This window comes from Polypterus senegalus, chromosome 13 (genome assembly GCF_016835505.1).
Source record: "Polypterus senegalus isolate Bchr_013 chromosome 13, ASM1683550v1, whole genome shotgun sequence".
Lineage (NCBI taxonomy): Eukaryota > Metazoa > Chordata > Cladistia > Polypteriformes > Polypteridae > Polypterus > Polypterus senegalus.
The window spans coordinates 5,565,342-5,589,245 of NC_053166.1; the positions used below are offsets into that span (position 1 = coordinate 5,565,342).

The 23,904-nt window shown below is 49.1% G+C and overlaps 1 protein-coding gene across 2 annotated transcripts; it reads right to left on the bottom strand.

Moving 5' to 3' along the window:
• Positions 1–1,121: 1,121 nt before the first annotated feature.
• LOC120542217 (hepatitis A virus cellular receptor 2 homolog) lies at positions 1,122–16,020 on the bottom strand. Of its 2 annotated transcripts, none has more exons than XM_039774517.1 (7): positions 15,808–16,020; positions 11,795–12,142; positions 9,370–9,456; positions 9,108–9,181; positions 6,900–6,987; positions 2,133–2,169; positions 1,122–1,975 (listed from the first exon to the last, which is right to left on the bottom strand). In XM_039774517.1, exons 1-7 carry the CDS (start codon positions 15,857–15,859, stop codon positions 1,909–1,911), a joined length of 753 nt encoding a protein of 250 aa, XP_039630451.1. In that variant the 5' UTR covers positions 15,860–16,020; the 3' UTR covers positions 1,122–1,908. The 2 variants fall into 2 exon arrangements, with proteins under 2 accessions (XP_039630451.1, XP_039630450.1); XM_039774516.1 differs by lacking the exon at positions 15,808–16,020 and adding an exon at positions 13,147–14,670.
• Positions 16,021–23,904: the final 7,884 nt, after the last annotated feature.

Sequence of the window (23,904 nt, forward strand, 5' to 3'; positions counted from 1 at the left end):
CACCCTGGCCATCGGACCTTACGTATTCTATGTTAATTAATGTTGACTTATTTTAAATTTGCTTATTGTGTCTTTTATTTTTCTATTCTTCATTATGTAAAGCACTTTGAGCTACTGATTGTATGAAAATGTGCGACAGAAATAAATGTTGTTGTTGTTGTTGGATGCCAAAAGAGTGCTGCTTGTAGACAATCAATGAACTTAATAGGCATAAAGCTAGAGAGATAATGTGAAAGGCACTATATGATACATAGATAGATAGATAGATAGATAGATAGATAGATATGAAAGGCACTATATAATATGATTGATAGATAGATAGATAGATAGATAGATAGATAGATAGATAGATATGAAAGGCACTATATAATATGATAGATAGATAGATAGATAGATAGATAGATAGATAGATAGATAGATAGATAGATAGATAGATAGATATGAAAGGCACTATATAATATGCTAGATAGATAGATAGATAGATAGATAGATAGATAGATAGATAGATAGATAGATAGAGTGAAAGGCACTATATGATAGATAGATAGATAGATAGATAGAGTGAAAGGCGCTATATAATAGATAGATAGATAGATATGCGACAATGCTGCCTTGACCAGAGTGGCCCTTGAGGTGACAGCCTTGTCTCCATTTGGTCAACTGTTGCCAACACGTTGGTCAGAGCAGACCCCCAACATCCCCCATCACTTCCCCTCAGGAGTTGCTTTGCGAGGGTATTCTGCTTTTCTTCATCTTCATCAACATTTTTTAAATCTCATTTTATCTTCTTTAACTGTGTCTGAAGTGTTGGCGGTTAAAGATGGGTGAAGAAACGGGGTCTTAATGCGACGTCGTGAACTGCACTGGTGACAGGAGAGCATCGCAAAGCTGCTAAGACCACCCAGTGTGGATACACGACTCCAATTGAGACATGGTGGGTGAGAAGTTGGCAGTGTGTACAGCAGAGCAGGTGTGCAATGGTGAGGACCACCTGGTCTGATTTACCTGGAGCTCAGGTGGGGGGCTTCCTCCCATTCTTCACCATAAAGCTCTCCCTGCCACCCGCCCCTCACCTCATCACTCCTGTCGATGACAATGAAGAGAAGAAACAAGAGGAGACATCTGCATGAGTTCACTTCCGTGTTACACTTCAAGGAGCGGACCCCCCAGATTACACCAGTGTGGACCGGACATCGGTCACACTTAACACTTAACACAATGAGAGATGCCTTGCTATCTACGCAGCATGGACCGTGAAGGCCGGTCTCTCTGTTCAGGTGTCCCAGTACTTGGCACCACTGCCCCCCAGCTCCAGGACCCCCTAATGACGGTCTCTGTGTGGGGTTGGCATGTCCTCCAATGTCACTGTGTCCCCCATCTCCCTCACTCAAAGGCCGTGTTAATAAGGTGGTGACAGCAGCAGGCTGTGCCCTTTGACTGAGTGGCACCCATCCAGGGTCGTCCCTGCGTTTGTGCCATGCTGGTGGGTCGTTGTCCACTCAGAGTTTCTTTCCTGGACTGAGTGTCACTCGGCCTCTTTGTGACGCTTTGCAGTTCTCACTTTGCCAGAGCAGAAATGTCAGGATTAACAGCAGGGTTGATGGCATCAATTCAGGGCCACCCTGTGGCACACAGACAGGACTGGCAGGACTTCATTCTTGAATTGTCTTAAGGTGGACCTGGTGACCTGCAGCTGAAGATGCCGGGGGGTGAAAGCTGAGAGTAGAAAGCCGACGAAGCCTCGGTGGTCCGTCACAAAATGAACAGGAAAACACAACATCAGTAAAAACCCAAATCCCATCTGCCCGTCCTCTTCATGCCCGTGTCGATGGAAGCCTCAGAGGACAAACTCACGAGGTGGAGCCCCCAGCCGCTGGCCCTCGCCGTTATGGGCACGACTCACTCGTGTTAAGGCTCTTTGACGTTGTAAATGTTCTCCTCCACGCCGACTCGCTCTTGAAGGGTGCAGGCCTGCCTGTCGGACACAAGAGGACATGACGCCGGTTATAAAAGTGGAGGTGACCAGAGAGACCGGGTCTGGCAATGAGGTGACAGTACTGAAGTCTGAGGGTGGCATTACTGACACGTCTGCTCTACAAAAGTCCAAATGAGACAAATACTGGAATACTTACTGCGCTGAGCCCGTCTTCAGTTTCTGATGGCCAGCGCCTGAGGACAAAGGAGATGCTGATTAGCTGCTGACATCACAAACCATAGTGATGACACCTCTGAGGGGACAGAATGAGGACTGTCACTCAGTGCCACCACGTGTCTGTGGGTGACAGCCAGGCCACTCCCACTTTAATTTAACTTGTGGACGTGCAGCTTAGGGTGAATCGCCGGTTTTTATCATTTCAAGTCCTGCGTCATTTTGATTGGATAACAGCCGACTAGGTAACGGCCAATAGCAGGACGTCTTTCCCGAGCCCACTATATATCAGGTTAGGTTGGGGGGCGGACACTGGTACAGCACGTTGCCGTTCCCACCACTTGCTGAAACACCTTGGGGTCCCAGTTGGTAACCCCCCAGGCAGACAAACAGTCCTGTCCCTCACCTGCCACAGGGTGTTATGTGGGTATCCCCTTGGGCTGGTCCTACTGCTTGCGGCCTCACCAATGAGGATCACCCTCGGGTAATGGTGCCACATAGCTGTAGTGGCGTAACTGACACCCCGTCACAATGCAGGTCATGTGCCTCATTCGGGACTTCATGAGCAACACAAAGTCACACCAGTGGCCCCCAAGGACCCTCTGAAGAGACGCACATGAAGGAGTCCAGTCTTCATCTCAGGTCACTGGATGGCGTCCACGTCTCACAAACAGGAATCCCCAGGACACTAAAGACTTGGACCTTCATCCTTTTACAGAGGTCCCTTTCCAGTGACCTCATGAGCCCCCACATGCTCTCCCAATTTGTCTACTGACTTCACAGGAAGAGTCACCAGAGTCACATGACTGTCACTGCCAAGGTCACTAAACCTCTCAATGACAAGGTTGACACTCTCTCTGCAGACAGACACACTGCTGATGGGCCCAAGAGGTCATTAAAGGCTTGGCTCTTGGTGTTTATCAGGACCCTCACAAGCCCAGACCCCCATCAGAGTCTCTATTGAATTAGATACACTGTGGACACCAGGGGGCATACAGCTCCCCTAATCCCAGACACACCAGACACCTTTATTCCTGGGGGTGCCGCCCTTGTCTTGTTCCCCACAGTGTCACTGTTCCCAAGCACAATATAGCAAGTCAGCCTTTCCTTCCCATCTCCCTTTACTCTTCCTTGTTTCGTCCTTCCTCCGCCTCCACTCCCTCCCAGTAAGCTCCGTCCTCCTCCTCGTCCTCCTCCCGACTCTGCCTCTCCCAATGGCGTGAGGCGGCTCCTCTTATTCAGGTCCTGGGAGTGTTACAGGTGGGCTCATCAAGGTTACCTGCAATCCCTCCCAGGTCTGGTAGAAGTCCACTATAGGGCTCCCCCACCGAACCCAGCAGGACTGTACCAACCTCCAGCTCCCAGAATGCCTTGCAGGAGTCCGTGGTGCCAGAGCTGCCCAGGAGAGCTGCCCTCTAGTGTCCCAGGGGAGGTACAGCTTCATTGATGCTCTTCCATTCTGCTGGCATCCCGGCCGGGTAATGGCTGCCCATCACAACACATACGAGCCGCTCTAACAAATGCGGCTTCTACATCGGCGCTTCACTGGGTTGTGTGGTTTGCTGTCGAGACTTAAAGAGCCCTTTCATTGTGTGATGGAGGGTCCTTGCCATGTCAAGTTGGCCCCTAAAATGAGGACAAAGCAGACGTCTTGCTGCAGGACCCATCAGATCCAGAAACTCGGTGCTGCATCTGTGCAGCCGTTTGAAATCGGGAGACCACCGGGATCGCACAGTACTGGCGGCCATTGATGGAGTCTGATACAGATCGAAGTAAATGAAGGTTCTTTCTGAGAACTAAAAAGGTTCCCCTATGGCATCACAGCTCTGGCGCTTTCGTCATTAAGAGTGTAGCGTGGCACAAGATACCTGGCAAGTGAAGCTTCAAGCAGGTTGGCAAATTCTTATCACATTTCTTAATTCCAAATAACTTTATTGTAATGTCAGCAGCGGACTGGCATCCCAGCAGGGAGGCCAACAGAACTGGTAGTCTGAAAGAGAGGCAGGGTGAACTTCAAGGGCTAAGCCCAGAGGCTGTCATGAGAGGCCAGCGTGGACGGATTGGACAGAAGGCCTTTACTCAGCTGGCAGGCCAGTATAATGAAGGACAGGGGGAGATACACCCTCCCAAGATGGCATGGCAGGGCCAATACACCCAATACACAGACCCACAGGGCATACTGGAAATTAGAGTCCCATTGGACAGCCCTGTTAGAATCTGTGGATGGTGGCAGAGGGAACTGCAGAGGTGGGCTGTCTCTACCAGGAGGGGCTTCCACCTGACCTGGAAGTGCTGCCTTCATGTAAAGTCCCGACACCAGAAGTGGTCCCAAGGCCTACATTAAAGGGGGCTGTGAGAGGAAGTGGAAGTCAAAGGTCGCCTGGGAGGAGTTTTCTGGAATGGGCTCAGGATTTGACCGTTCCAGACAGAAAGATTGGACAACATCCGCCTCAGTTACCGGGGCAACCAATGGCGTGAAAGTAACCAGCAAAAGAGCAGAGCTGAGAGGAACACGACGGATCAGCACTCCGAGGCCGCAGTAATCAAAGGAGCCGAGCGTCCAATCCAAAGAGCAAAGTCTGAAAATGTCCGGTCAGAAAGTGATGAAGATGTCATTCCTCTTCGATTGACACTGAAGTATAAGTCCTTCACCAAATTCCACCCAGAAGATGGTAGTCAGATTTGTTTTATTTACAGGATGACAAATCCCTCAAATTCTATTCATTTGAATCGCCTACAATCCTCCTGTCACTCCAAGATCGGATGTTGCATTCACTATTCATATTTCTTTAAAGGGGTGGCAGGGTGGCACAGTGGGTAGCACTGCTGCCTCGCAGTTAGGAGACCCGTCTGGGTTTGCTTCCCAGGTCCTCCCTGCGTGGAGTTTGCATGTTCTCCCGGTGTCTGCGTGGGTCCAAAGACATGCAGGTTAGGTGCACTGGTGGCCCTAAATTGTGCTTGGTGTGTGTGCCCTGTGGTGGGCTGGCGCCCTGCCCGGGGTTTGTTTTCTGCCCTGTGATGGCTGGGATTGGCTCCAGCAGGCCCCCGTGACTCGGTGTTAGGATATAGCGGGTCGGATAATGGATGGACACCATAGACACACTGTGGTACCCAGCTGGGGGCCCTACCTGGCCGGGACGCCATGATTATGGACGGACAGGGGGGAGAGTATTTCTCCCCCGGACCAACAGAGGACAGCCCCCTTAGTTTCCATTGGGGTCCACGGGTCATAAGCATGGCAGCTCACGGCCACCACCAGGGGGCGCATGGACGTTTTCAGGGCCCTATTTGGGTTCAGCCAGAAGAAGCTCCTTGGGCACCTGGAGTCCTTCTGGGTGCCCTATAAAGAGGGTCCGGTCACCAGAAGTCAACGGCCAAAGTCGGGAGGAAGAGGACAGAGCCTGAGGAAGAGTGTAGGCGGAAGGACTGGTGACGAAGAGGGCACTGTGCTGTGCCTTGCCCTGTGAGCTGGACTGGCGTCGTATGCCTGTCATTGTTGGGGATAAGGCAGCTGTACGCACCCCGGGCTTCACAATACATACAACCCAAATAATAGAAAGTCAGAATTGGCGAGCGCAGTCACAAACAACTGCACGGGGCAGAAGGGCATCATAAATGCCAACAGTCGCTTTAACATCGGAGTCATTTCAATGTTATTGTTTAAAGCCTCAATCTTCATGAATGTAACAGAGAAACAAAACCCAAATCCCATACTATTGGTGATCAGCGAGCCCCAGAGTGTCTGAAACGATACCCCCAAGTTTAGCCTCGAATGTTGTCACTGTGACCGAGGACAAGGACTACCGGTAACGAATCAAACATCTAAAATGTGATGCCATCCTCAAAACAGCAGGAAACGACATCACCGAGCCTCGTTGGTCTGAACTTTTGTGAAAAGGAGTAACTTAGACCCCCCTGTACCCCAATGGGTCGACTGCAGTGCACAACTTCAAGTCCTTCGTCGTTTTTGCTGAAGACCCCTCTATCGTGTCATCATCAGGGTGGCATTTCTTGCACAACATATGGTCCACAAGTGGCCTAAAAATGATTTAGAGGGCCACAAATCTGGGAGAACCCCAAAACGTTGGACATCATGCGTACCAAGACATCAAGACGAGTTGACCGGTACATCACATGGGGGGCTTACTCATTCCGGCGAGTCCGGTGGTCACCGCCACTTCCAAGGCGTTCAGAAGGAATTCTTATCAACACAAAACTCAACGATTACAAATACAGTAAAATTCTCTGAAGGCAATGGATTTGAGTACAGGACCCCAAAGTTGTGCTGTGATCGACCCGCGTCTATAAGGAACCCCCTTTTGAAATCAGACTGGTGGCTTTCGTGTGGTACACCCTGACTAGAACTGCTCTTTGGCTGTGCCAGCTGCACCTCAGTCTGCCAGTCGCTTGTCTACAAATACAAGTAACCGCGACGAACTCTCCTCTGTGCTGCGTTTCTTCCTGGCATCCGACCCTGTGGCACGACTCTAAAGGGGTACCAAGAATGGTGCCATGGGAAAGCTGCTCTCCTGCCCACAAGAAAGACACCAGCCATACTGGCAGCCTTGGAATCCAGTGGTCTCAAAGGTGGGCAGCCAGTGGGCAGCGGTCTCCAGGACTGTCACTTTTAATCCATCTGCAAATCATTCTGAGGACGTGGCGTCAACTTAAATCTACAACACAATAAACTGTGCAGAAGGTGAGGGGCCCTGAATACGTTCTGAATGCCCCCCGACGGTGTGATACTCACGCTTATAAATGAGGAACGAAATGAGCACAATCAGCAGGAGGAGCAGCGAGGTGACCATGATGACGGGCACATGGATGGGCTGTCTGTCCTGCAGGAAATCAGAGAGAAAGAAATCCGCGTCAGTCATCTGGTGTGAGCAGGATGGGGGCGCCAGTCCAAGGGAGGTCACGTCCACCACAGGATCGGGGGCCGCCGTTCAACACCGTGGGTTCACAAGGGCACAGTGATGGGCGCCTTGGCTGGTTTCTCGTTGGCCTGACCAAGCACCATGGTGAGGGGGTGGGGCTTAAGAAAAACCATCAGAGACTCCAGGTGGGTCGTGCTGTGAGGAACTGGGGCAACTGGGCCAGTAATCGGCCATGCAGCTGCCCATTGCTCTGTGCTGGATGGCAGTCTGCCCTTATTTGTTTATGATGGATAAGTAAGTAACTTCCAATGGGCTGCCTGCTTATGCCAAGAGACACGGGCTGGGGGCACCTCAGCGGCTGGCAGTGTCTTAGATGACAGCCATCCATCTGCTCTTTGAAAGGCCATTAGCAGGCGGGAGGTGGCAGCCCACCATGGATGTGACACCAATGTATGACCACCGGTCCATCTAAAGGTGGTGACTGAACCCAAGTGTGTGGAGCTACGCCATCAGTCCACAGGTTCCATTTTTTTATTTTTGTTTCTTTCTTTCTTTCCTACTGCTAGTGTTTCATCTTTGAATCAGCCTTTAGGACTTCTGCCTCACACCTTCGGGGTCCTGGGGTCAAATCCAGTAAGTCAGAATAGAGTCTGCATGTTCTCCTCGGGTCTGTGGACCTTCTTCTTGAGGCACTTTGGTTTTCCATTACTCTGAATTGGCCCCCTGTGTGTGGACTGGCATCCCATCCAGGGTGGGCTCCTGCCTTACACCCAAAGTCACCAGGATAGGCTCCAGCTACCCCATGAACAGGCTTTGGATTAAAAAAAAACAGAAGGGTGTTTCCTGAGCTCAAGTCCTCATGTCGGGGACTGCGAGGAGCCGAGATTGAAATTAGTAGCATCAGGAGGACCCCCACCCTGAATGGGACCCTCAGCTTGAATACGTCAAACATGAACACCTTTGGATTGTGAGAAGAAACCGAGGATCTCAGGGTGAAGACACAAAGAAATGGAGAACATGCAGGCCCTACACAGCCTGACCAGCCCAGCCCAGCCCAGCCCAGCATTTGAACCCTGGTCTAAACACCAAGAGGACCACAAGCCCACCGCCTTTGTGATAGATTAGTGGCACTGCGCTGGTGGACCTTTCAGAATGGGTGAGACCCCACTAAATGCCAGCCTGTAGTAACTCTGACAGCAGATGTTCCAAAGCCCACTGAAGTTCACATACTGGCAGCACTGGGCACAAGTCAACAAGCAGGCATCAGGCCAGCGGAGGGCCCACTCACTCGGGTTCAGTTTAAAGTCCCCAAACTCCACAATCGGGGAGGAAAACCCACTTGGATGCAGGGAGATGTGGACAACGTCCTGGTGTGGGGTGTGAGCCCAAGACGCTGGATCAACGACGTGGCAGTGCTGCTCACTGTGCCACCATGACACCCCCTAAACCCACTAAGTCTGTTGAACTCTTTGATTTTAATCCCACCCCAGACTCCCAAATAAGGCCCATGACCTGGTTAGAGGAATGGACAGGTGGAACATCTGATGGTGCCTGCTGCTTTTCACATCTCGTTTGTGGACTTTAAAGCCTTCAATGACAAAATGACAGCACAGAGTCCCAGTAAATGAGGGCAGAGCCCCAGAGTGACCGCTGTAAGATGGAAGTGGCCAGCTGTCCTTTGACTCCATGTGGCATTGCGGTCTGCTCTGGACTCTACTGGCAGACTTCCATGTCATCTCAACCCCGGTGAGAAGTGACACAAGTGACAGATGACGCTGCTTTATAAAGATGGACGTCTAAGTATCAGAGAAGACCCCCATTGTGACTTGTTAGAAAGGTCATCTGAATCGGGAACACACGAGGCTCAAAGTCCTTCTGAGTGTTTGTTTCTCTAACTCAAGCCCCTCTCTCCCTGTTGGGGGGCTTCTGGTTGTGGTCAACGACCGAGAGCTCTGAAGACGACGTCCTTGAATCGGACGAAAAGGAGATGGAGGCGACTAACTGAAGTCTCTTTTGTACTTCAGGGCATTAAGTGGGCTTTGAGAAAAGACTGAGTGCCACCCTCAGCAGGACAGACTTACCCCATCTGAGAAGTGGCCGGCCGCTGAATTGGACTCAGTTTGGTGCTCCACTGGACTGGGAACTGTGGTGGTGTCTTATAAAGCCAGAAGAAGGAGAGAAAGAAAGAAAAGAAAAACACACACATGTGAGCAAAGTGGGGACAAGTAGTGCCACCTGTTTGGGGCATTCGCCAGAGGCCAATGCCAGGAGGAGAGACACTCCGGTGAGACTGGAAATCACGTGTCCCCCGAGGCCACACAATAATGGTCGAGAACTTCATACCTGTGGAGTGAAGACCCGTGCCACTCGCACTTGGGCTCTCAGAGGTGGCATGTCCCCTGGGCGTCGTAGTTGGTCCCTCAGAACACTCTGGGAAGAAGACAAGAAATGTCAGCAAGTAGTCAAAGAGCACAAATGGCGCCCCCACCAGGCCAGTCTGCAGTCATGCTGCTACTGAATGGAGTCACTGCCCATCATGTGCCAAAGGTGCAAGTGTGACACTGTGATGACTGCAGGGTCCTGCTACATAACACACACCGAGGGGACATGACAGGCTGCTGTCCAATGGCAGATATCAAGAAGAATCCATTTAGAAGAAAGCAACGCCTTTAAAATATGTAAACGTTGGTGACTTGTGGCCACTAGAGGGCACTGCAGCTCCTCAAACCCAGAACACAAGTGCAGTCGCGCAGGCCTCAGTTAGGGTGACTTTAGTAAATCCAACACCTTAAACAGGGTTCACTGCTCCTTTAATAGTAGACTCACTTCCACAATAAACCCTCCGTCTACCCACCGGGCCAACTTTGCCCATCTCCTCCAGACTCAGCTGACCCGGATGAGGCTGGAAGGCTCCTTTTCTCTCAGGACCTGGAAGTGTCTCTGGTGTCGGGTGACTACAGCATGGCAGCACTTCTGGGTCAGGCGGAACCTCCTTTGAGGTGGGCACCTGAATTACAGCTCCCTCTGGTGGCACCCACACACCCCAACAGGGCTGTTCCCCGAGACTACATGTCCCAAGGTGCCCTGCGGGAGTATGAATGGGTGCTTTGCCAGAGGGAAGCTGGCACCTAGCATATTGGGGACAAACAGCCCCCAGAGGGTACTGCAAACACATCAGGCCAGAACGCCCATCGATCCAACCGGGGCATCCCGTCCAGGTAAGGAACCTTCCTCTCTTCTGGTCTGGATGCCCATCCATCCTGTGTGACACTTACAGATAGCAGTGACACGGTGCCATTCAACATATCTGTGCTTGTCTCTGTCACCCATGCTTAAACCACCACATAAAGGGTCTTTGTGTGCCCCTAATTTAGAGATGAGAAGTTCTGCCTCGCGCTACTGGATGTGTCATGTGGCTGCAATGCCAGCCAATGAAGGTCTGCAGCATCCTGATTGCATATGTATGAGGCTGATTAGCATAACCCAAATGAGGCTGTTTCAGGGCGGAACTGGGCGGGGCTTGAGGCGGGGTCATGAAGGCACATTTGTAAGATTATTGTGATGTATGAAGGGTGATTTGCATAGAAATGCGTGTTCGCCAGGGGTTATACACCTGATTTATTTGTGTATTTGTTTCCGTTTTTGGCGCAGTTGTAATCATAAAGTTTTATAAACGGTCCAAGCCTGCTGCCAAAGCAAAGTGTGCACCCTACTGGCTAAAACATCCCAACACAGACCAAGTGGGTGACCCACATCACCTGGCAGTGCCAATATTATATAAAACACATATAGAGATGATTGCCCACCAGCCGGGTACTTCTCTGGTGCCACAGCAAGGCGCTATATACTGTATGACACTCAAACTGTGTGCTTATCTGCCTTGTGATGTCACGCATGCTCCGTTGCCATCGGTGCTCCCACACATCTCAGGGGGACTCACTGGGCCACACTGGGAGCCGAGTTCACTTGCACATGTCATTGGCGTCAGGCCCATGTCAGTTGGTCTGCTGGTGACGCCCGGCCGCCCGCTGTGGTGACCGCCTACGTCAGAAGGGGAAGCGGCAGAGCAGAGTGTGCAGTTTCACAGAGGACTCAAATTGAAACTCAGAGGAGACTCTCGGATTCGGAGGGCAGCGTCAGATTTTTGTTTCTCTCAGTCAGTCGCACTGCAGTTGCCGCCCTGACTTTGTGGTTTTTACTTTCTTCAGTCCTCCGTTTGAGATGCCGAGAAGTGGAGCAGCGCTGATGAGTGGCGGGCCATTAAAATCAGAAGACCACCTGGTCCAGTTCAGGTCACCATACGCAACAATAAAAGTGACAAAACCCGCCCATTTATCATCAAGCCCAGCCACTGGCAGTGTCACCAGTCAGCACAACATCAGGCACAGGGTGGGACCCAAGCAGTCAGGGGGACCACCAGTCCATCACCCGTGTGACTGCCACATACGCTCATGGCTGGCCAGTTTTTAAAAATTAATTGAAAACATCGACGGGTGGAACACACAGAGGGGACCGACTCAGGCAACTTGAGCTGTGACGTGGCAGCACGAGCCAGAGTGCCCGCCCGTGCCAGCCTGTCCTTCACATAAAGTGAGTGATTCTTAATGAGGTCATTGATTATTAACTAACAGAATACGAGTGATACGAGTGTGAGACACTATGTGACATATAGGCATGTGACACTAAGGACAAATCTGTCAACAACTTGAGCCATTCAGGCTTAATGACATCTGACAGTTCGAATTGGAGAAGAAATGAAAAGTCAAACCTTCAGTCACCGTGAGCCACATGGAGTTCTTCACATCGTTAAATAGTCCTAAGATCTCAATGCGGCAGCAGTATGGCCCACTGTCTTCCATCGTGACGTTGACCACAGTGAGTGACAGATCTCCTCGCTGGATGTCACCAGTCAGCTGGTATTTGTCTGACATTCTGTGCACTCGGCCATCCCACTTATAAATCTCATTGGATCCACACTGACCACGTCCTGGACATTCACTGCGTCCCCAGCAAAAGAAATGAACTTCAGATCTGAAGGACGAGTACCGGCAGGGCAGAGTGACATTGTGACCAGCTGTAGCAGTGACCGCCACCTCTGAAGATGAGAGGACTTCACCTGAAAGGAACGGAAACCGAATTAGAAATTAGAAGTCAGAGGGGCATCTGTGCTGGACAAGCTGAAGGTCTACAACGTGACCATCAAGTGACAACAGAAGGGACAGGACCCTCGGAAATGTCCTAACAGAGTCGCACACTGAAGCATTTGGTGTTGAATTAGCCGGTCATTTGAGTGTGCGTGACAGACGGTCAAATCGTGTGACGTGACAGGGAAGCAACATTGATGAGGTGACCGTGAGTGGGCCGCCTTCATGGAGCTCAGCGTCACCATTACAGAGATGTACTCTGGTGGGCCATCACAGAATTGTCCCCCATGTGTGTGTAGATATCTCTGATGTCGCACTAACCACCACCACCACCACCACGTCTGTCCTTCTCCTGCTAGAGACTAGTGAACTGTGAAAGTTGTCACACCTTTTGTGTCACCAGATTTCAATCAAACAAGGAGATGTTGGTGGCCGGACTGTCTAATCAAATCGCTGCGACACCCTCTGACATCATCATCATCATCAGCATGTGAAGGCCACGTAAACAGAGTGACATTACGTCCAGCTGTTGTCACCACTAAATAAGGTCCCCTCCTGGAGGTAGCCGCTCCACAGAGACAGAAGGAGTTAGGACCAAGAGAGGTGTCTGTGTTGGGCAAGCTAAAGGGTCACACTGTGACAGTCAAGTGACCACAGAGGTGACTGGGTCCTCAGATGGCAGACAGTAGTGACATATGCCAAGTGAGCAGGAAGGTGGCAGTGCCCAGATAACGTGGAGCGGATGTCCAGTAAGTGTCCCTGTCTGTCGTGAAGCACAGCTGCTGGGCCAGTCTGGTGACACCAATGACCGTTCACGCTGTGACTTTGAGGACCCTTGTGTCCACTGCAGTCGTCCCACCTTCCCATCGCTTGGAGTCTCCGTCTTCTAAACGTTTCCACACATTCATTCAGGCCCACGCTGCCCCCCACCTTCTTTCACACCACCAGAGCCCACCGTCCATGAAGTTCAGCTTACCTGCCCCGAGGAACAGCAGGAGGCAGAAGACGGGTGGCACCACCGGGCACATCCTCACAGCTGGCAGGACCCCCCGATCGTGAGCTTTCCTGGCGGACGGCTTCAGACTGCGTCTTCCACTTGTCGCTGTCAGCGACTTTCTGCTCTTCGGCCGACGTCACCACCACAAAGCGAGAAAAGAAGGAAACTGCAGCTGGTGAGCGGTGGGGAGGCGGGGGGCTCAGTGCTGACTTCTCTGTGCCGAGGGTCAGAGGTGACGAGGAACAGAAACTTAAAGCCAAGTGCACTTCTGGAAAAATGAGCTTAGAAATGAAGAATCACAGGACCCTCGGGTTCAGAGCCCAACCTGCTCACCGCACGCCCTTCAGAGTGACATTTACAAATCTAGGACCCCCTATTGACTATTCAGTTTGACGACTGGTGAGGTTTCGTATCTCATCAGTGGTCTTTACCTTTATTAGTAAACGAAGTCCATGCGCCTCTCCGTCTTCCTGAAGGTCCGGGACCCCCTCTTGGCTTTGTAATGCCAGCTGTGGGCGCTGCGGTCTGCAGGGGGCTCTCGTATCGAGTGACTCCATTTTGTTAACGTGTCCTTGGTGTCCCTTTTCATGACAGTCGTTGACTGATCTGGACGCCCTTGCGCCATCCTGGAGACCACCAGGCAGAAATCACATGACCAGGGTTCAATTGTTAGAAAAAGCAAAAACAACCCGAGCTTCCACAATGGATGGGCGGAGGAGAGGAGAGGGTGACCGACGGGTTACTGACATTCGTGACATTTTCTGTTCACTTCACTGTCCTGCCACATGGAGGCGCTAGCCTGCCAACACCAACGAGTGTGCGTGGGTCTCCCGGGTGGTCCGCAACTTTCTGTTCCTTCAAGCACAATTTTCACGCCAGCTTTGTCTTTCTAAATCCCGACTTCCTGAGGCTTTGCACGTTTATGAGGATAAGCAGCACATTTTATATGGGAGACCCCTCGGGGTCTGCCATCCCACCAACTGGAGTGCCATCTGAGAGTTCCAGAGTTAATGCCATTCATATAAATCTGAAGCAGGAACGGAGGGTCCCAGGATAGACCCCACTGATGCCCTCCACTCTCCTGCCAGCTAACCCACCTGAGCTCCTGTTTTGCAGGTGACCTCCGATGCCCACGTGGTCTCGTTTTAGAGTTCATCTTCTTCATCTTCTTCTTTTCTTGATCCTTTCACAGAAGCGTCCTTACCATTTTTAAATTTACGCCGACAGAGGGTCCCATTTGTGTCATTTCATTTCAGCGCACAGGACACACAGCGTGACATACGTGAGTGTAACATCCATGGGGACAAATCCGAGAAGGGGAGACAAAGGCCAAAGAAATAAAACATCTAGACACAAGGTGGAGAAAGCCCCTCATAAAGAGATGGGGGTCCGAGGGATGTCCAGAACTTAATAAGGACAACAAAGGAGAGAAAACACACCATACAGTACATTAGAGCACCCAAAGCTTGAGGACCCCTCACCATCACACCTATAGGAGCTTCATGGACACTCCATTCTAAAACTGTGCCCACCGTTATGGAGTTGTCCCCTCGTGGGAGCTTCTGCTCTTCTGACATGGCGTTCAGAGAGATGTCAGAGTGTGACTTGGTGACCACTAAGCCAAAGGAGCGTTTGTTAGGTCAGATGGTGACACCGGATGAGAAGACCTCCCTCATAATCGCCATTTCAAGGCATCCTGGAGGTGTTAAGTGTGGGGTTGGGGTCTGTGCAGGCCACACAGCGTCTTCCCAGTCTTTATGGACCACAGGGGCACAGCCATCAGCAAGCTGCTGTTCACATTGGTCTCCGATGTCTTGGTCTGCTCTGCCATTAATGGTACCCTGCACTGGAACCAAGGGGTCATTAAAGGTCGGAGTGGGCACAGTGTGGTCCAGAAGGTCATGTTCTCCTGCCATCCAAACTCAGATTTGTCCTTCAGACTACCAGATGGTGACGTGTGGTCCATCACTCCATGTTTCTGCTGCTCCAGAGTCACAATGGCAGTGTCCTTTACGTCACTCCAGCCGATGCTTTGGTGTCAAACTGGTGTGTATGTGGCACCAAATCCTAAACCCAGATAAGAACGATGAAGCAGACCAGAATTAATGTAGAACAACGGGATTAGCTGCTGACTGTTGAATTTGTTGCAATGGCTTTGTAGATCTAAATAATTATTTGCAGATAAATGTGTGTGGTTTCTGAAACTGAACAAATACAATAATAAAATAAAAAAAAAAAAAAAAACTGCCACAAAAATAAAAGCCCACAGAAAACTAAAAACAGGTAATACCTAAAAGGGCCAGTAGACGGCGGCAGAAATTAACAGCGCGCTATGAGGCGCCGTCGATGGCAAAGGCACTGCAGTTACCGGGTACGTCAGCGCTGAACGGACAGGAACAAGTGACAAAGTGACAGCGACTACCAAGTAAGTGTGTTCTCTAGAAGCTCCGATATATTAATAAAGAAACAACATTCCTAAATGTGCCTTAAAACAGTTTTACACAGTAAACTGAACACACTTGGACATAAAAGGTTGCCTCAACAAGTTTGTAACACGTAGTTAAGAGCCTTAGCTTTACATGCAGAAACAAACGTAAATTTATATCTTGAATAAAGTTAACAACGAAGCGTACAACTTACACCAAACAGACGCACACAAAGTCAAGAAACAACGTGCAGACGAGGGAGGCATTTTCCATACGTCTCTTAAATCATCTGAGATCAGATGCCTCGTCTTGGATGAGTTAATGCCGGTGAAGCTCAATCTGGGATAGGTCGCTTTTTCAGACGCAGCCGTGTAGTCGATTACTCAGCTGGATCGAATCATCCGAGACGACTGATTGAAAAGCCCCCATATATCGAGTCTAGAAAACAGGATCAGCAAGTCTTTGATAGGCTGCAACAAAATGACGAAAGAACGGGCGCATATCTTCACACAAGCGGCGCAGGACCTTTGACTCGAAGGATATGAAGAATTTCAAGATTTAATATGCACAAGGGGTAACACTGCAAAAGCAGCCCAAACTAGAAAAGATGGCTGGCAAAAAGTGGCCGACAATTTAAACGCTAAGTAGTGTGCATTGTATTTACTGAATGCATTGTCTCATTTCCTATGTGTCACATTAATTATTATTTAACTAGGCTGACCCGCCTTTTAAGTTGACCACTTCTTAAGGCAATTCAATATGTAGATCAATTTGATATTTTATACAAACTCATTAATTTGGTTATATTGCATTTGAGTCGTAGTTTCTGTTATTTTTGTGATGAAATTTAAACTTTTTTTCTCTATTGAGGTCGCCCTTTTGAACCCCCCTGATATTTACTACGTGGTGAGGCATTTGTACTCCATCAACATTAATTATTTCCAGAGACATCATTTTGTCTATTTTTCCAGCGCATCGCGCACAAAAGCAAGTGAACGATGGGAGCACCAGAACTCTGCTCACATCGCGTCGCTTCGTACCGCAAGCTGCAAGTAGTAAGTCTGTGATAAGCGGAATCCCGCTACGCTTTCCACTCACGGGACGGCAGGACAATCCCGACCGCTTTCATATAGTAAGACAGAAGAAGAAGATATCGCACAGTGTGGAGTAGAAAATCATCTTTTACCTGGAAAAACGAAACTACAAATCCCATCATGCATTGCAAAATGGACGGGGCGTGTGTGAAACTCCGCGCCTGCGTAGTACTCACGGGACGGAAGGACAATCCCGACTGCTTTTATAGAGGAGGATATGTCCTAATTCCAGATCAAACGTGAGCACAAGGAGAACATGGGAACAGGTTAAAGTGAAGTACAAGAATATACTTCAAACTGGGAAATATTGGTATATCACTATTTAAAGAATTGTTGACCTAAAGAATCATATATAATAAAAAACCCATTCATTTGAAAGCTAATAAGAAGGCAGACAAGCAAAAAACGGTCTAACAACTGCAGAAGAGTTGGCTGTCCAGCAAAATGCCCATCGCCTGGTTTCTGAGGGCATTCCAGTGGGAAGCTCCTCCTCAGAACCAGTAGCCGGATGCAGTGGTCACTTCGTTTCAGGTAAAGGACGGTCATTGCATATATTTTGTCCTCCATATGTGCCACAGGTATGTCCCATTTAGCCCTCTATTTTGTTTTTTTGTTGGGTCAGTTGCAGGGAATGTCCTATCCCTCGAACCTGCGTCTGAGCACTGAGCTATTGACGAATGTCAAGTATCTGATGAAGACACTGTGTCTGATTATTCATCAGGAGGAGAGGTAAATGTTCCCAATGTTTGAACAAACTCCACTCTGATCAGTCCCATGTGCTAATGGTGATGTCTCTGCGTTGCAGGAGCCTGTAGCCATCACACACACGTCCTGTTTGGAACATCCACATCAAAAAGAGGAGATGGTGAGGATGGTTGAGCCATCTGTTGTACTTGATATGAAATGATTCAAAATGATATACTGTGTATACAAGATAGAGGAATAAAAGGCATTTGGAATTGTGTATTCATTTGCAGAAAAATGTGAGGGCTCCATACAAGAGAGATCTTCAGCAGAAAGTCACGTACAGGAAACTAAAAATGAGGAAAATCCAGCAGGACATGGAACTTCATGAACTGAAGACCACCAAAATGAAGTTGCAGATAAAAATACTAGAAAAACAATTGGTAACAAAATTCTCTTCTCTTCCCCATGATGTGTCTCCTTAATTTCTGTTCTCCTCCTTACTGGCTGAAGGTCCGTAATATTTAATAAATCAGTTTTGTGTGAAACCACCGTTGTCTTTGTCATTGATAATGTTGGGCCACAATTCTGCCACTGGTCTGCTCAAAGTGCACTGGGTCAACGTCCTCATCCGGCGGCACCAAAACCCTCAGGGACTCTCTCTTTTCTGATGGTCGCTATGTTGTGTAAGACAGAGCATGTCACGATTTTGTCACGTGCTCTGACGGGTACGACCCTCCGCCTTTGTAGACATTGAACTCTCTCCTTCAGGCGGCCAAAGGTCATTTCAATTTGTGCCCTTGCCCTAGACAGAGCTGCATTATATCGAGTTTGTCATTAGAAAATTCCTACAGGCATATCCCCTGTCCCCAAGCAGGACTCCATCATGATGACCTGCATGTGGAATATGTAAAAATTGGGAATACAATACACACATCACTGTGATTAATGATTAGATTATTATTCCCTTGTTCAAATGTCCGATGGGTGGCACGGTGGTGCAATGGTAGGGCTGCTGCCTCACAGTTAGGAGGGTTTGCTTCCCGCGTCCTCCCTGCGTGGAGTTTGCATGTTCTCCCCGTGTCTGGGTGGGTTTCCTCCGGAGACATGCAGGTTAGGTGGATTGGCGATTCTAAATTGGCCTTAGTGGTGTGTGTGTCCCCTGCGGTGGATTGGTTCCTGCCTTGTGCCCTGTGTTGGCTGGGATTGGCTCCAGCAGACCCCCGTGACCCTCTGTTCGGATTCAACGGGTTAGAAAATGGATGGAATGTCCGATTACTGGTGTGACTCCTTAAACATTCTAGAGTCATGAACAGACCCTGGCCATTTAGCCTCCACATTTGATACAAGGTAGGGTGCATCACAGATCATCTGAGAACTGATAGCCTGTTGGTCAAACATTTTACTGTCAACATACCTATTGGGTATTTTCAACTCTTTCAGAAAGTGACATTACCTGCACGTTGATACTGTGAAGCCTCTTCTGTTCACGTAATCTGGCTTATTTGGACCTTTATTCAGATCTGCGTACAACCCAGTGCCCCAATCACATTTGGAAATCCTGGGTACTGAGAATGTTAGGCTGGTCGGGAGATTCTTTATGGAACTGTGGGGGTTTGTTCCTGTCTATTACCGACCTGCAATGGCACGAAAAGCCTCTTTTATGGTCTGCACACGCAGGTGTCCAGGAAACACAATGAAGACCCGAAGGAAAGCCAAACAGACTTCACGAATCGAATGGCAAACTGCACTTTTCAATAGATGTCCCGCATCGCCTACAGTATATAACTAAAGTGCCGCTTGCAAAACCCCTCAAAGCAGTGCCTACTGTCTGTGTGGGTGTGAGAGCCCGACTTCGCCGAGTCTGACTTCGAATATAAGGTGCTAATAATCTTTGAGGTACAATACTCTCCTCAGTTAAAGCGGTATCTTTCAAAAGGAATTTCCCCCTGTGAGCTATAAAGGATCTTGCCGATCGCGTACAACCCTCTGTATATGAAATTCTCTTCTTATAATTTGCGCACCGATATCAACTGGTCGCTCATTCACGAACGGTGAAGCCACGACACGGACACTGATTAAGTGTGTCAGCTGATCCTCCGAGCAGCTTTGAGGATTTGGATCTGCTGCTATGACAACACATCCAGCAAGAGTTTCGAGAAACCGACACACCAGAATCATAGCAAACCATCAACAATTACATCCGGCTAAACGAGTAATCCACGTACGAGAAATACCCCCCCGTTGTAGCGCAGCGTTTCTACGTATCAGACGCAGCAATAAGACCTGCGCATGCTCACACATAACCTGTGACCGTGATGACGCAACAGGTAGCGTGCTCAGACTTTTGTACACTTGGCATTGTCACGGTGGTCTTAGGCTTGGCCATGGACACCCATTTCTTGAAGATCTCAACGCACAGTTCTAGTGCTGATGTTTCTTCCATCTTAAAAATGGTGGGAAATTAAGGAGCTTTCTAAATAAGCGGGATTCTGAGAAATTAATTTCAACATTTATCTCTAGTAGGACTGACTACTGCAATGCGGTGTTCACTGGATGTTCAAACTGTTCTTTATTCAGCCTCCAGTTAATCTAAAATGCTGCTGCAAAAATTATCACAAGAACAAGAAGAGGTGAACACATAACTCCAGTTCTTAAATCCTTACACTGGCTCCCGGTTAAGTTTAGGGCAGATTTCAAAATCCTCCTTTTAACATATAAAGCATTAAATGGCGGAGGTCCGGCTTAGTTGTCTGAACTTATCATGACTTACTAACCTGAGTGCACATAAAGATCTCAAGATCTGCTTAGGATTCACAGGATTAATAAAATAACAGTGGGAGGTGGGGCAACATGGTGGCACAGTGGGTAGTGCTGCTGCCTCGCAGTTAGGAGACCCGGGTTCGCTTCCGGGGTCCTCCCTGGGTGGAGTTTGCATGTTCTCCCCGTGTCTGTGTGGGTTTCCTCCGGGTGCTCCGGTTTCCTCCCACAGTCCAAAGACATGCAGTTTGGGTGCATTGGTGGTCCTAAATTGTCCCTAAGTGTGTGCTTGGTGTGTGTGTGTATGTGTGTGTCCTGTGGTGGGCTGGCACCCAGCCTGGGATTTGTTCCTGCCTTGCACCCTGTGCTGGCTGGGATTGGCTCCAGCAGACCTCCATGACCATGTATTAGAATAAAACAAGTTGGGCAATGACTGACTGACTGACAGTGGGAGGTCGAGCTTTTAGTTACAGGACCCCCCTAACCTGTGGAGTGGTCTGCCTGTTATTCTATGAGATGCCCCTTCAGTCTCAGCCTTCAAATCTCAACTGAATATTCACGACTTCAGTTTAGCACACCCTGCCTAGAGCTGCTGATTAACTGTGCAGACTGTCTGTCATTAGCACTAAAACATCAGTAATATGACAGTTGCGATTTGTTACTGATCCTCACCTATTCGGTTTCACTTCTTGGTACTCAAATGTGCCACTTGGTGCCACTGCCCACTTGCCTGGCACTTGGTGCCACTGCCCACTTGCTTGCCTAAGATAAAGTCATCTCTTTTGGAGGATCGCAGGGATCGTTGCGTAGAGGGGTCCTTTCATAGGATTGGCTGACTCAGCTGTGGAATGGCCAATAGGGGGAGGCGGCTTGATGGCCAAGGTCTCCAGGACTCTGAACCAATCCAAATCGTATTATGGGATATCATCTACTGTGGAGTTCTGCTCTGTCCTTGTCATATTTCTATTGTACTATTGTATTGTATTGAGGATGACTTGTGTTCTGTCCTGTGTATTTTATTGTAGTGACTCCCCCCTTATTTTTGACACCCCCTGAACACCCCGGCCTACCTGGATAGGTGGCTCTCTTTGAACTTTCTTTCCTGAGGTTTCTTCCATTTTTTTCCCTACTAAGGTTTTTTTTGGGAATTTTTTCATTGTCTTCTTAGAGAGTCAAGGCTGGGGGGGGCTAACCCTAACCCTGTTAAAGCCCACTGTGTCCCTCCCTGTGTGATTTTTGGGTGATATTAAAATAAATTGTATTGTATTGTTTGTTCCCTTCAGATGCGTTTTTGAACCCCATTGTTTAGAGCCCATTTGGGAGGTGAGCCCACCTTCAGCACTCGACAGCCCACTCTGTGAGTCTGGGTGGTCCATCACTTTGTGGTCGAGATGTTGTTGCTCCTCAGCACTTCCTCTTCACAGCAATAGCAGATCTAGCTGAGCAGAACCTTCATGTACTGACTGGTGGCAAAGGTGGCATCCCATGACAGTGCCAAATTTCAAGTCCCCAAGCTCTTCAGTACAACCCAGTGTCTGTCTGTCAATGGAGGTCTCACGGCCCACCTCTTTGATTTGACGCACCTGTTAACAAGGACACACCTGAGCTCGGTCACAGACTTCTGGCCACACAGTATAACTGGCATTTCTGCCCAGGGTTAAGATGCTGCCCCCCTGGCAGCTGGTCCAAGAATGTGCACCAACGTCTGGTGGGTAGGAGGGGCAGGGCCTGTGATGGTAGAAGTGACGTTGGGTGGCTTTCAGGGACAGAAGGAAAAAAAAGTGCCATCTGCAACAAAGCAAAAGGGATTCTGGGAAGCCGGCCTATGAGGCAAAGTTTCCAATAGGAAGCCATCACTGAAACTGGCAAATGAAGACAAAGGGTTAAAACGGGCAGAAGACGACCGCAAACGTGTGTTGTGAATGTCCGTCTGTGATGTGATGAGCACCTACTGAGGACGTCGCCTGAACTTCACGTGCAGTGCGTAGGTATCTATGGTGGCACACTGCTTGGCGCTCTGCCTGCCAGTTTGAATCTCAACCCAAGCACAGCTGGTGTCATGTTTTTCATGTTCTTCCCGTGTCACCTGATTCTTCCGCATCCCATAAAATGCCATCTTAGTTATTCGTGGCTCTGTTGGCATCACGGAGCTGGCATTCCCTGTCGGAGACGACGCTGGGACCGGGTGTGTGTTTAATAAGCGAATGGCCTGTAAGGCTACACACTGATGTTCTTCTTCTTCTTCTTTTATGTGGCTGTCCATCTGGACCTTCCCAGTCTTCTCCCACCCTGCCCTTCTTCAGTGTCCTGGTACTCTGACCCACGGAGAAGATTTAATTCCGGAGAGAAACCAGAGCTGGACGTGTGTTCTTGACAACGCTGTTAACGTTGGCCATTTCTGAGCCCGGAACTGAGTGTGTGTGTGGGGTGGGGGGCCTGAACATGAACTTCTACATAAGATGGTCCATCTCATCTGTCTCTTATATAGCGTCTTTCATGTCTGTCTGTCTGTCTGTCCATTGATTAGCCCTTGAAGCCTCCTGTCCTGGGGTCCAGATCAACGCACAGATCTCCAGTCTCTGGATGCCATCTTGTCTGAAGAAGGGGCCTGAGGGGCCTCATAGGTTGTAATCTGTTTAGTTGGCCAATAAAAGGCGCCATTTTGATTGACTTGTCTTTTAAAGTCAAAGTGAACTTTATTGTCATCTCAACCCCATACAAATATACAGACAGACAGACGAAATTGTGATGCTCAGGGTCCACAGTGGAACAACATGAAGTGCAAATAAAAAATTAAAAGTAGAATTTAAAATTAAAATTAAAACACAAACGAGACAAGACAAAGAAGTAGCAGCAATATTGACGTGTAGTAAGCAATATGAACATTGGTGCAGTGTATGGTATTACGCCATCTAGATATATAAATATAGTCAATAGATATGTCATATAATTAATAAATAAGTAATAGATATAGATAATACAGAAGTGATCAGTGGATGATGATGATAGACGTGTAAGCAGTGACAGGTCAGAATGTTTCACAGCACAAGGATATCAAGAGTCTCAAATCCTTCAAGGTCAGTCTGAGATCTTCAGTTCTTCTCTACCTGCACACTCGTCTTCATAGTAAAGTGTCCTGCATGTATAAAAGTTCTGTTTCTAGAGGTGGTTGAGGACGTGTGGAAGACCCCAGCATGGTGTTAAGGAGTCTGACAGCTTGGGGGTCAAAACTCTCCAGCAGCCTGGCAGATCTGGCTGTGATGCTGCAGTGTCTTCTCTTGGATGGCAGAAGTGTGTAATGCCATGTGAGGGGTGTGAGGGGGTCCTGTTCAATGTTGCAGGCCTTGTGGACATTGCGTTTGTAAAATATGTCCTGTAGTGAAGGGAGAGGCACCCCAATAATGTCCTCTGCTGTCTTCACTATCCTTTGCGGTCAGATATTTTGCAGTTGCCATACCAGACAGTGATGCCGCTGGTCAGGACGCTCTCAATGGTGCCTCTGTAGGACATGGTGAGGATGGAAGGGGGGAGACTTGCTCGCTTCAGCCGCCTCAGGAAGTGTTGTAGTCTCTGCTGGGCTTTCTTGATTAGTGATGAGGTGGCTGGGATTGGCTCCAGCAGACCCCCGTGACCCTGTGTTAGGATGTAGCAAGTTGGATAGTAACTGACTGACTGACTGACTGTTATGTGTCCATGTAAGTTTCTCAGTTATGTGCACACCGAGGAGCTTGGTACTCCTAACAGTCTCCACATCTGAACCGTTGATGCTGAGT

Coding starts and splice junctions, on each gene's coding strand:
- LOC120542217 (XM_039774517.1), bottom strand. CDS start 15,859: ATGCCTCCCTCGTCTGCACGTTGTTTCTTGACTTTGTGTGCGTCTGTT. Junction 9,457..11,794: donor GTGGCTCACGGTGACTGAAG/GTTTGACTTTTC, acceptor TCTTCTTCCCAG/AGTGTTCTGAGGGACCAACT. Junction 1,976..2,132: donor CTGAAGACGGGCTCAGCGCA/GTAAGTATTCCA, acceptor TGTGTCCGACAG/GCAGGCCTGCACCCTTCAAG.